The sequence below is a fragment of the Echeneis naucrates genome, chromosome 9, assembly GCF_900963305.1.
Source record: "Echeneis naucrates chromosome 9, fEcheNa1.1, whole genome shotgun sequence".
Lineage (NCBI taxonomy): Eukaryota > Metazoa > Chordata > Actinopteri > Carangiformes > Echeneidae > Echeneis > Echeneis naucrates.
In genome coordinates this window covers 10,462,754-10,476,401 of record NC_042519.1, presented here as the reverse complement: position 1 = coordinate 10,476,401, position 13,648 = coordinate 10,462,754, and the positions used below count along the sequence as shown (strand labels likewise).

The window sequence follows — 13,648 nt, the reverse complement described above, 5'->3', positions numbered from 1 at the left end:
AGGCAAACGTGTGGTTGGATCCAACAAGCAGAAAAGCTACTGTAGCTGACAGAAAGGTGTCCGAGCACACAGGGTGTCGCAGTTTGTTGTGAACGGGACTGCACAGACTGGTCAGGGTGGCCATGCTGACTGCTGTATATGAGCCTCAGAACTGGACCACTGCTGGATGCAAGAAGGTGTTCTGGTCTGATGTGGAGGGTTGTGTGCACGTACATCAGCTACCTGGCGAAGATCTGGAACCTTTGTGACATTTTGGGATGCTCCTTTGACACGTACCAGCTATCTGAACTTGTTTGCAAACCAATTACACAAAATAGAAAAAGTTATTCCCTAAAGGCAGTGGCCTGTTTAAACAGGCTAATGCTCCCTTCCACAATGGGATAATTGTTAAAAAATGGCTTCAAGAATGTCAACCGGTTCGAGGTGATTCCACCAAATTTCTCCAGAAAGCATTCCAAACCAGCATCTGTGGGAACAAGTCTGCTCCACGGAGGCTCCAGCTCATAACGTCTACCATTTAAAGTATCTGTGGTCGAAATACTGCATTCACCCTCAGAGGTCTAGAGTCCAGCCCTTGTTGGGTCAGGCAAAGGCCATAATGTTATTGCTGAAGCTGGTGCACATTTTAAGTTTTATTTTGCTCAAAAAATATCTTTTTGTGATTATCACTTCTCTGACGTTATCTTAAATACTTGACTCATACACACACTCACGCACACACGACAAATATGTTTTAAAAAGCGATGACTCCAATGACAAGAAGAATAAAAAGACTAGGATGTCAATCATGTAGATGTGCCGTCTGTTTCTTGCTGCCAGACATACAGCAGTAATGACGTGTGCTGCCTGATGACAAAGGCAGCTCGTAAAAAATGTAAATTACCATGCAGTGTTAGTGTTTGTGTGGTTCTGCAGCTGTTGGCAGAGAAAACAATCTTTTCAAGTGTAATTACGGAGAAAGTTGATATGTGCTTGGCATAGAATTTACAAACTTTGCCCAAATTTCAGTAGAAAAGTTGTGTTGTTAACAATGTATCTGGCCTTTCCAACATGATGATCTGTGTCTCTGGGTGACTACATTTGGATGACTCCCCAAACAATAACCAGAAATTCACAGGTAACTGTGGAGCTCATTGCATGACACCATAAAATGGGAAAAGTGTGTTAGTCACCGATATCATGACCTGACACGTCTGACAGAATTTTCTTTTACACTTTCATCCTGTTTTGCCAGGCCACATTATGGCACGAGGCCTATTGCTCAAGTGTAAACTACAAATGCTCATTTAAAAACATTCAACGTGTCTTACAGTGGATATGATATGGCTAAAAGTTAACTAAAAGCTACACACCTACATAGGTTAGGTTTATGTTAGTATTTTTACCAAAGCGCTATATTGTGAGCTCAGAAAGGAAGAGATCTAAAATGTTTAACAGTACGATTTCCTGCCTTTGTTTTATCCTTTGATTTCATTCAATCATTCATTCATCTTCTACTGCTTAATTCCTGTGTCACAGAGGGTGCTGGAGCCAATCCCAGCTCACACTGGGTGAGGGTCACCAGTCCAACACAGGGCCAACAACCACTCACTCTCACACTCAGACCTACGGACGCTGGGAGGAAACCCACGCAGGCAAGGGGAGAACATGCAAACTCCACACAGAAAGGCCCCAGACCTTCTCATCGTGGCGAAACAGCACTCACCACTATTCCCGGAGGCAGCGTGATCCTTTGTGCTGTTTGTCTTTCAGATAACAATCTTTCTGCATGTGTCTGCACTTGTCCTGACTTCAAACATCTGACGTCCACACTGGCACGTCTGCTGCTACAGCTAATCTGGTAGAAACATGATAACCTATATATGTCCCATTGATCACTGACATTAAAATCACTACTCACAACATTTGGATGTTGTGTTGATGTTTATTCTTCTTGTCATTGGAACCTTAGAGTTCTGAGAAAAAAAAAACAACACAAAACAACATATATCACAGCTTCATTATGAAAACTTGCGGCAACAGATATTTGGGTTTTTATTTATTTATTTTTTTTACTGTTGAGCATTCATGAGCAACAATAGAGACTTGGCATTAATGTGCACTGTACTTTTTCTGTGTGAGACTTTTCAAGGAAAAAATTTTGTTTTAAACCACGCAGCCCAGAAATGCAGCTTTCCTGGTCTGGTGGACACCTGAAGCTGTCAACTGCAACACAAAGACAAAAACTAAGTTAAATATTATCCGTAATAGAGCTAAATCTAAATCAGTCTTTGGAAATGAAAATGAGGATACAGTCTTTACAGACAAATGTTTTTACTAATTTGTCAGATAAGAATTGGGATTTTGGAGCAAACTACCAACAATTCGCATTTCTATACCTGCTCTTCAGTGGCCACGGGCACCGAAACCCATCCAGGTATTCACTTGGTAGAAAGCAGAGAAACGACTTGGAGAGGACGTAAGACCAGGCTTAAGCCAAATAATTAGGTGTCCATGGGAAATCCAGCTGACCGGCAGGCAGTGAACTTTGGGAGGAACCTCACGGTGGCTCAGTAGTCACACCTACCACAATGAGCCACCACCTTTCAGTCAATGGTATCCAAGTATTCTGTACGATTTTGAAAAACCTGAATTTCTCTAACTCACATCCAGTCTATTTCCACAAATCTCAGTTGCGAACGTCAATGAGATTTCACTCTCATATTTCTATGTATGTCATTTTTTACCATACCTCCCTTTCTCATGATGTTTGCATTGTGAATGACGCATGAATGGTTTGTCGCTGTGCACTGGTGACTCAGATCGCCTCAGGGTGCCTCAGAAAGGAAAGTTGCCAGGACTCTATATTTGGTGATTGCACTGAAATGCACTTTGCATGTCAGCGAGGAGGGATATTACAAAAAACAAAACAAAAAAAACACCTTTTCCAGATTTGTCTACACAGCTCTACAGATAAAATAGTTTTTCAGGCTGATATTAAGGTGATCCGAGCTGATAGTGATCTCCACAGTCACAACTAAATAGAAATAGCACAGAGTGGAAAGAAAAGGTGCGCTGATTCCTGCTGATACAGTAGAGCCAGGCCTGTAAGGCTTTTAATAGTGGAAATGTTCTCACACCTCTATTGTAACCAAACAAGGAAGGTACAATGTGTGGTGATGAGGTTTCAGACAGAGGACAAAAGAACAGGTCAGAGAAAATGAAATGAGGGGCAGAAAGGGAAAAGAGAACGATGTGTTAACACATGGGAATGGACCAGCAGAATCTGCAAACAGGTATGGATTACATTCATGTGTGAGTATTTCATTTCTGCTCTAACGAGGATCAAATCGCTCACAAAGACGTGAAACAACAACTGAGGACGTTCAGTCCATTTAAAAAAAAAAAGAAAGTTTTTTTTCGTAGCCTACATTAATCTGTAATCTGCCTCATCTCAAATTTCCAAGCCAAATAAAAGACAAAATACTGCTAACAAGTTTGACCTTTTTATTTTATTTGATTATTTTTTTAGTTTTTGAGGATATGATTTTTTAAAATCTTTTTCAACACTTATTAATTTGTAAATTTTTTGCCCACACTTTAATTCTAACCGGAGAACTTGCCCTCACATTTCATTTCACAATCTGTGTAATGATGACAAAGGTTTGAAATTGAAATTGAGCAATCTGATCCATCATGTGAGAACTGGAGCATATTTGGACCAGCTGTGAGTTGTGGTGGTGGAATTTAAAGGTAAAGTTAGCTTTGGAAATATGTGTGTGTGTGTGTGTGTGAACTATGAGAGCAAAGGAGAGATCAGTGTGAATCACACTGCTGCAAGGAGCAAGGAGGCGTGCTGCAGAAGGTGGGGCCAAGTCCATGCTTGTCACCGGTCCGGAGTCCAAGCCCATCTCGGCTCTATAAGAGGAGCCCGGTTCTCTTAGCGACACAACCTCTCAGGAAAACGTATCCATCCACTGCGCCTGTCTTCTCACGCTATCATCAGCACACATCATGGGCAAGCAGAAGGTGTATTTGGACAAAATGTCCCACTTCTTCCAGATCCATAACCTACTGCTTCGGCAGGCGCTGGCAGAGTGTCTTGGCACCCTCATCCTTGTGGTAAGTGTGTGTGTGCCTGGGTCTGTGTGTACACGTGGAATATAAATCCCATCAGACCAAGCTCTCCAGTGAGTGTTTGCCTCTCTCTCCTCCCTTACTACTCAGTTTTTATTTTGTTTTGTTTTTTCTTTGATTTGATGCCACATGATCAAACGCTCAGCATTTCTGAAAGATTGTCTCGAATGAATGATTGAAATGCGTGTAGTTCATAAGCCACACATAGAGCTCGAAGGTGATGGAGTGACACCTACTGTAGACTGAGTCAATGAAGTTTGTAAATGCTTGATAATTTACAGTTCAGAGTTCAGAGCAACCAGGTTGCACAGGACGGCAGCCTACTGTGGACAAAAGTTTATTTACAATTCACACTACAATATTTGCTTGGAGCCAGGATCCAGGATTTGAATTCTTGGCTGAATGTCAGATCAGCTGAAAAGTGTGTTGAGATGCAGCATTACTGCAAGCTTCATATAAAGATGATAAAATTGACACACACACACACACACACGATAAAAAGATGTTAAAAGTAAAACTTGGAAAAGTTGGAACAAGAAGCGGCTTAGGATCCCGCCCCTGCTGGTTTTATAACGTGACTGTGTTGAATTTAGTGACTCACTGTATTAAATATTGATTTACAAAGCCATTAATGAAGCTGGTTCATTCTCATGTATAATCCAACTCCATGTCAACCAGAATCAGAAGCGGGTTGATTCTGCTATATTAATGATTGCTTTAAACACTGGTGTAGCCCACGGCCTGAAAACGTTGCATACATTTTTGCAGTCAGTTGAGCTGAACATGCATTGTGACATAGGAATGGCACAGAAAGTTTTGGTGACACATGCCACTGGCAGCACTGGGAGTGTCAGGTGCACAACAATGGGAGTCACTTCCAGTATCGCAAAGAACTGATTCTGTATTTGCGCAATTTTTGAGATAATGCAATCAATACATTTTTATCTAGTGAAAAAGTGTGTCTTAATAAACCTGTTTGCAGTGTTAACCTGTGACTCTAAGATGACCAAGAGACATAGGCAATGCGTGTGAAAGTGTGTGAGGGTGTGTGAGGGTGTGTATGGGCATACATGTGTGTTTGTGTGTGTTCATTGCTTTGTGTTTACAGAATGGGGCGTTCTTGTCATAGTGTTGATGACTGTAGCCACCTTGTGCGGATCATTACTCAGGGTACTCCTGAATTCAGTTCATGCTGAGGCACCCTATAGGCAGATAATGTATTTGTCCATCTTGCTGTTGTGACTGTTTTGTTAACTCCTCATTGCACTTTCAAAACATGTACAGTATTTCCCACTTCAAACAACTGCCCTCCGCCCTGGAGAGTAGCCCCAGGCACGGATTCTGAGGCTCTTCTTCCTGAATTTGCAAAGATCACGCAGGTAGTGATTTACAGACTGCTTCCCAGCCAGCAGCTTTTTTTTTTTTTTTGCCTTCAGCTCTTAACAATTTCCAAATGTGTGTTATAGACCGACTGATCTGGGTTTTTTTTTTGTAAGCACTAAAAACTGTGAGTAGCTGCCTGGATGCAGAACCAGCTGAATCAGGGAATATTGGATGTTAACCGAGGAGGTGTCGGGGTGCAGTTAACCCAATAAAACATCATAACAGCAACATAGTAAATTCAAGAGACTTCTGAACTGACTGAAAACACCGGTGAATATGACCACATCAGCATCAGGAACAAAACCTGTGGTTCCCCGATTCAGTGCAAACTGGAAATGAGCGCTTTCTCGCGTAATTTGATCTAAGAAGGGAAGTTGGCGCTTGTGAGGTGTGAGGATCGAGCATTTGTAATCTGATTCTCTGGACATCAAGGAAAAACTTTAAAGAATGACCACTAGTTTTTGAATTTTTATTTTCACCTCGCCCAAAACTATCATCGCTAAACATCAGGGGGACATTGAGGCACACTCCAAAAGCAAAACAGCAACGCACAACTCCCAGTACTGGCCCCTGCAGGTGGGAAAAGAGTTTAGACTGAGCCCAGGGATGATGAACACCCTTCAGGCGCCACACTCTCTTAGTGTTGTTCCCTCAAAGTAACCTCAGATAACCCTAACCCTAACCGGTCTGACTGAAAAGCATCCTCATCAGGGGGCTAAGAGAGCGGCAGCCTCGGCTTGGACCACACAAACTTACATTCCCAACACATACCAAGACACATGATCACACAGTACTGCACCTGTTTGGCAGCACTGAAGCCTGCATCCTTTAAAACCTTCCCATTTCAAATGAATCCATCCCTTCGTCCAAAGAAACGTGGGTTTTTCCCTTCTGCCTCAGCTTTCGTGTAATGCTTTCAGGGCGGATGGCTCTTTGTTTGACTGGTGTGACTGATAATGACCAGATTACTTCTGATTAACTCCTTGGCTTCACCCTGATCACCTGACAGAGCACTAAATGCATACGACACAGAACGAACTAATTTAAAACCGCACACTTCATGTCACCACCATTAGATTGCTTGTCCGTGAACAGGAGAGTCATAGGGAACAATTGTAAGGTGTCCTTCTGCTCTCCGTCTTCAGATGTTCGGCTGCGGTGCTGTGGCCCAGCTGGTGTTGAGCGGGGGCTCCCACGGCATGTTCCTCACAGTTAACTTTGCCTTTGGCTTCGCTGCCACCTTAGGCATCCTGGTCTGTGGCCAGGTATCAGGTAAACCAATCATTTTACCGAAGATGATCATTTGCAGGGCCACATATTAATCTGAGTTGGTCTTCATATCAATCAGCCTGTACTTCTACCAGTATTTATATGAAGGGCGTATGTTTTTGTTCATGTGCATTTTCAGGTGGCCATCTGAACCCTGCAGTCACCTTTGCCCTGTGTCTACTTGGAAGAGAGCGCTGGAAAAAATTCCCCATGTATTTCCTCTTTCAGACAATCGGTGCATTTTTCGGTGCTGCCATCATTTTCGGCATGTACTACGGTAAGAGATGACTGCAGATGCAATGCCTGAGTTACAGAAATGTGTTGTTCCCACCATGTATGAAGGGGTTTATCTTGTAGGTTAGACAGACTCTGTTTAAACAAACCTTCAAATAGATTTTTGATGATGAATTGTCTCCGTTCAGATGCCCTGTGGGACCGACCTGGAAGTTTCAATGTGACTGGGCCTAATGCCACAGCTAACATCTTTGCCACCTACCCTGGGAGACATCTCACCATTGTCAATGGCTTCTTTGACCAGGTACTTTTTTGGCACGAAGACATAATTTTACTCTGGATAATGCAGCTGAAAGTGCCCCATTCATATCTTCTTACATCTCACTCTCCCCAGATAATCGGCACAGCGGCGCTAATAGTTTGTATTCTGGCAATTGTGGATCCATACAACAACCCCATCCCCCAAGGACTGGAGGCCTTCACCGTGGGATTTGTAGTTCTGGTTATTGGATTGTCGATGGGCTTTAACTCAGGCTATGCTGTCAATCCTGCCAGAGATATTGGACCACGTATTTTCACCGCCATAGCTGGGTGGGGCGGCGGAGTTTTCTCGTGAGTGGCCCTTGTAAAGTCCTTGGCTACACTGTCACAGTTCCCACAATGTAACTAAAAGTAAAAACTGTGTCCCTAACGTTTTGTTCTGACACTCCTTAGGGCCAGACAAGGCTGGTTCCTGGTGCCCCTGTTTGCCCCATTCCTTGGCACCATCATCGGTGTGATTATCTACCAGCTGATGGTCGGCTTCCACATAGAGGGAGAGTTCCGTGAAAAAAACAAGAGGGAGGAGGAAAATGTCAGACTCACCAATGTCAACAGCAACAATTCCAAAGAGGAAACCAAAGAAGCCCACTGAGTGTCTTAGAGATATTCTGCTACACAACTTGAAATATGCAAATTCTCTAAATTCACTGGCCAACCATTTTCCCACTACAATTGTGGAGAGCACAACTGTTTTGTTTTTTTTGGTTTTGTTTTCTTAAAACAAACTTCTTCAGTTGTTGATGTGCCCTAAGATGTCTGTGTGTGTGTGTGTGTGCGCGCGCGCGCGCGCGTGTGTATTTACACTATCTTGTGATTGTATTCAATGATAGGGGAACAGTTGTACAGTTGAGTGTAGCGGAATGAAACACAAAGCATTAATCACAGAATTACATTAATTCTTTTGATGGATAAACATTTGGCTCTTAGTGTCAATAACACTCGTGTTTGAACAGTATTGTATGCTTCATACTAATATAGCCTGTATTCCTTTTCTAAATAGCTGATTAGTTATGTAGTAGATGTATTCAGGGAGACACGTCCTTCCAGCTGATTTGTCTGCAGTTTTCTGGTCCCGGGCCTTTCACTGTTAACCTCAAAATTTCAATCCGAAACCTAACTGCTCAAATAACTGTTAATAAACAGGTAGGTGCTTGAAAAGGATATTGTGCAGTAAAAGACATGAGGTAGACATGTTTTCCCCATTTAAGGCCGAACCAGCATTACTTAAACAAACTTACAAACTGTTGCAGTGTGTCATTGGCAACAAACTTGACTAGACTTTTAAAAAGTGTTGTGAGAAGGCCCGCGTCCTGTCACTTTAAAAAGTGGTTATATGTACAGTGACACTCTGTTCATGCATGTTGGGTGCAAAACTTTAAGCACTTTTATATTTTGTATGTATGTCAAGGGGAAATTCTTTTGTACTAATACAATAAAGTTCTGTTTTTTTTACTGTTGCAAGCATGCGCTTCATGTTTCTCTCTCTTTTTTTGGGGGGGGAAGCTGTAATCAAATTAAATCAGGAAACAATGCATGCGGTGGGACGACTGGTAAGATGAGATTCTTTGGGTAAAATTAGCTTCTCAGCAGAGTGAAAAAACAGGGTTTAGATCTATTCAGTTCATGTATTACTTTCAGAAAATCAGTTTGGGTTCAAACATTGTTATTCAGAAGTGTTTTTTTTTTTCTTTACATGTACATGAGAATGAATGGTTACTGACTGAACATTACAGAACAAGGCAACACAAAATTTATAAAACATGGCTTCAGGTCGGAGCATGTATTTGTGAAAGTAACAAAAAATACCAGTTGTGGCCAGTGAAAGTGAAGAGCTAAGCAGGAGACAACACAAAGTAAGCTCTCCATTCACTCTGCGCTCTTTAAAGGGTTTAAAGATATTCTTTTTTTTTTTTTTTTTCCCCAAAAGGAAACCTGCCTGGTCATTATGCAGTGCTCAGCAGATTTTATACTGCTATTTCAAGGCTACACTTTATTTCCAAGCATTGCTGTTTATCCAAAGACCAGAACTGGGCCGCCGTCCTTCAACCTTAAATCAAATCGGCCCCGGTCCTCCACGCCAAGGATTTCATTTAAAAAGGAACTCTTGCCTACAAAATTTGGACAGGTTTGCTGTCTATTCAGCCTGATACACCCATTCAGTGTTTAATTTATGACTAAAAAAATCACGCAAAGGGCAAATCCGTTCTTGCAGTGTGAGTTTGGTTTCTGACAGTGAATAATTATGAATCAACGTTTCTGTACAATTACTCCCAACAGGTCTTAGCAGGTCACTAGTGGAGATTACCAACTACAGTCTCTACTGAGCACTTTCTGGCATTACTGCTGTCAAAACAAACTGGTGATAAGACTCTTTTTCATCGTGATAACAATTGAAAGCTTCAGTAAAACATACTGAGTCATAATGACAAATTGTGTATCAGTCACAAGAAGTTTTGTAAGAGGTATTTATTATATATCTTTATTGCAAAAGGGGCAGCACAGCGGTATAGGGGTTAGCACCGCCCCACAACAAGAAGGTTGCCGGTTCGGTTCCTGGCCTGGGGCCTTTCTGTGTGGGTTTCCTCCCACCGTCCAAACACATCATGCTTGGGTTAACTGGTGACTCTAAATTGTCCGTAGGTCTGAGTGTGAGTGTGAGGGGTTGTTGGTCTCTGTCTGTCTATGTGTGTTGGCCCTGTGATGGACTGGTGACTGGTCCAGGGTGACCCCGCCCCTCCCGCAGTGTGAGCGGGGATTGGTTCCAGCACCCCCCATGACCTGGAAACAGATAAGCAGTAGAAGATGAATGAGTGAACGAGTTAAACCTAATCTCTTCATCTGTAAAGACGCCTTTATTGTTTTATGTATTCAATAGATCACGTTTGTTTGTGAATTTGGTCACTTATTTTGATCAAGAGCTGTGACCCGACTCCACAGATTCCCTCAGGTCTTCAGATTTGATCTCATCGGCATTCTTTCTTGGCCACAGCAGGCAGCTTTCTTCAGGCACTGCACTCTTACAGTGCAGCACCAATGGCAGACTGGACTGCTCAGTAACTAGAGCCAGATGTTTCCTTTGGGAGTTGCACAGCTAAAAGAGAATAAAGATTAGACTTGGATTTGCCAGGTGGCTGAAAGATGACTTTAGTTGTTTCTGTGTACCAGCTGTGTGCCAGCAGGTTGGCTGAATATCGGCTTAGAAGGTGATGACATGTCAGCGCAGTATTTACAGATCCATTCCGCCAAGTGGCTAAACATCACTTGCTGCATGCTCAGGGGACATTTGCAGAAAACACTGACTTACTAATTCTAATGAGAACTACAGGCTCATCACCATGGCTTTGAATCTGATCTATAACTCTGCTGCAGTCCATCCCCCATACTCTTCTGTCTCTCTGTCACCACCGAAAAAACAAAACAAACTTGAGGTAGATTAAACGTACGGTTCATAAATATTTAGCCCCAGTTATGTGACTTTTACTTAAGTCTCGCAGAAATTAGCAAGTCAAATACCAAGCATGCTGTAAACGTTGATCGGGTAATCAAGTTTAAACATCAGCACTGGGAAAAATGCAAGTGGGCCTCTCCGCAAGAAAGTCAAATAACTTATGCCCTAAATATAAGTTACTGATGAGTGATTCCAGGTAATGATAAAAGAATCAAAGATTTCTCCAAACAGATGGGTTTTTTGGAACATGGTTGAACGTATCATCGAGGAATATTCACAAAAAATCCTCTTGCCAGCAAACAATATTTCAAGTTGGTGCAATGTCTACAATATATAAGAAATTACGATGAAATGATGAAGGCTTTGTTGGAATGACAAAAAGATCCAGTAACCATTTGGCTGCTTTTTCAGCTTTTCTGTTTCTTACTCACTGTTTTGGAGTCTGTAGGATTCATTTGGCTCAAAGTGTGGCAGGAAGCATTTAATGAAGACATGTATGCAGTCTTAATGAACTGGGTTTTAACTAACAAGGGTTTTGGTTTGTGTTGTTCTTGCACAAGTATAGACAATGTGTGCTCTATTAACAACACATTTCCAGTTTTACATTTGTTACACTAACCCAAAAAGGTTAATAGTGAAATTACATTGCTTGTTTCAGCAGGCCCTCTAACTGACAAGAAAAACAAGGGTGAGTAAGATTACCATAATGTTTGTGTTGAGGCACACAGGCTTCCAACATTATATCTTGTATGAAAGTTCACATCTAAATCCCATGATGGCTGGCTGTAAAAATAAAAGTAAAAAGAGCTTTTGGTGTCTGAACAGAACGCTCTCATAATAAAACAGTATTATCCTCTAAATGTAACACTGCACATACCAAGTATTTTCATTTTTACGGGATCTGATGGGGTGAATCTGTAAAATCTCATTTAGATCCCGTAAGCCTCATGCATACCAGGTAATCAAAACATTACCACCTGGTTGAATGGAGTATAGCTCATTTACACAGGAAAAACAAACTGATGGGGCAGATTTTTTTTTACCTTTTACTGTCATGTCTGGTATGGATAGAAGGAGGGGGGGTTGCGTATTGAGCTTGCATACATTTGTGCGTTAAAGGTGAGTTGTCCTGCTAAGTTCAAACAACTTTCCCCCTATTTTTTACAGAGCAGTAAAAAGTATCACACATTTGTGTGGAGTGTTTGGAGTGTCTGGTTCAGACGCGCCATACAATGGACGCTAATGGCCTGTTTGTTATACACAGTATGAAACACCGAAGGGAAGAGCAGGTACACATGTGCAGGCCATGTGTGACAGCAGCAGTATTCACTGTGGCGCTTTAAAGCCAAAGTGAACACAAATAAGAGACAGCCAACATCAAATTCAATTCACCACGCTGTTGGACCGTCTTAAGGCCTGATTACCTGAGATTACATGAGCAAACCAACCTGTTGGGCATCTGCTCGTTACACAAACAGGCACACACACCCACACGCAAACACATATACCACACATGCAGCAAATGTTTTTCTATTCCACGTGTATTATTTTGAAGCTTGGGAAGTGTTTTGCCAATGAAACACTTCAAAAGGTCTCAGATTTACACCATGAAAAAAAAAAATTATACCTACAACTGTTATCATTCCTGAACAAAATGCAACCATAGAAAACTGAGCAGAAATAGTCGTGCAGCAAACATGGCGACTATGCCTCCTAACATTTGTGTTGGAATTACGGGCTAAAGCTGCTGTGCAGATGTTCAGTTTGGCCAGTCAGCCTTGTTAAGTCTGACCACACAAAAAGTCTGTGACAAGTACAGTTGTGACAGTTCAGTCTAGTCTAACAGCTCCATGTCTCCCCCAGAAATTATGTTGCAATTTAACAGAATTAAAAAGTTTCGATTTTTGACGTACATGGGGAATACACAGCCTTACAAAAGCAATAAGCGAATGCTCAAAGATGTCCGCATGTTTCTTTGGTGATTAAATTTAGGAGTGGCCATTGTGTATTGCTGCAAAGGCAATAGAGGAAGCCCATAAATCTGGACCACATCTGTTTACTGTTGCTTCTGTTCTTTGGTCTTGTCGTCGTCTCCCTTGTGACCACGCACTAAAATGCTTTTCTCAGTCCTTTCACAGCGTAGAGGTTTTTCCCATCAGGGAACTGGTGTTTAGTCAGAAGATACTGTATACATTTCTGAAAGGTCCTCTGAAGGTCAAAGCGGCCTCAGGAATTCTGCTTCATCGAGTATCACAGTTGAACCATGTGGTATGACTATGATGCCTAAGGATGAGCAGGATATTGCTGTGGTTATATTTCCAGTCAGGAGACTGGTCTCCCAACAGCAATATATCCTGGTGAATGAAGGATATATTCGGGAGGATTGGGGGAAAAAACACAGGCTATAGCAATGAAGACCTTCTTCAAGAAATGAGACAGGGTAACCTTCACATATTATCGGACTAGTGTGAGATCCTCGGCAGGTAACTTTTCAATCAGCAGGCAACGGCTATATTTTACTAAACTGTTTGAAGGAACGGTCTGACCTGAAGGATCCTTTGTTGGGAGGGTGAAACCAGACACATGTCATCTACCAGCTATTGAAAGTGCTGAGTCAGTGAGTCACACCTCTCATTCACACGGGGTCACTCCCTCCTCCTCCTGCCTCACCTGTAAAAAGACATGTCTGTGCATATATGGAGCAGCCTGCCTGGGTTTGGACAGTGGTGCAGCTCTTTTGTTTTGGCTTTGAACTCACTGGTACACCAGATTTGTAAGGAAACTTACAAATCTTCACTCTCGGTTTTCAGGAAGCCTGACATCGTATTGTGCAGTGCTGTAAAGGAATAAAATGGCCTGTTTCTAATTCCTACAGTG

General features: G+C 42.1%; 1 protein-coding gene across 1 annotated transcript; it reads left to right on the top strand.

Moving 5' to 3' along the window:
- The first annotated feature begins 3,839 nt into the window (after positions 1 to 3,839).
- Positions 3,840 to 8,789, top strand: LOC115048399 (aquaporin-3-like). Its single transcript, XM_029509844.1, has 6 exons — positions 3,840 to 4,101; positions 6,645 to 6,771; positions 6,908 to 7,045; positions 7,191 to 7,306; positions 7,397 to 7,614; positions 7,717 to 8,789. The coding sequence occupies exons 1-6, from the start codon at positions 3,994 to 3,996 to the stop codon at positions 7,913 to 7,915; spliced, it is 906 nt and encodes a 301-aa protein (XP_029365704.1). The 5' UTR covers positions 3,840 to 3,993; the 3' UTR covers positions 7,916 to 8,789.
- The last annotated feature ends 4,859 nt before the right edge of the window (positions 8,790 to 13,648 follow it).

Excerpts from the sequence above, each read along its gene's own strand:
- LOC115048399 (XM_029509844.1), top strand. The coding sequence starts at position 3,994 with ATGGGCAAGCAGAAGGTGTATTTGGACAAAATGTCCCACTTCTTCCAG. Across the intron at positions 4,102-6,644 it reads TTGGCACCCTCATCCTTGTG|ATGTTCGGCTGCGGTGCTGT; the intron begins GTAAGTGTGTGT and ends CTCCGTCTTCAG. Across the intron at positions 6,772-6,907 it reads GGTCTGTGGCCAGGTATCAG|GTGGCCATCTGAACCCTGCA; the intron begins GTAAACCAATCA and ends GTGCATTTTCAG.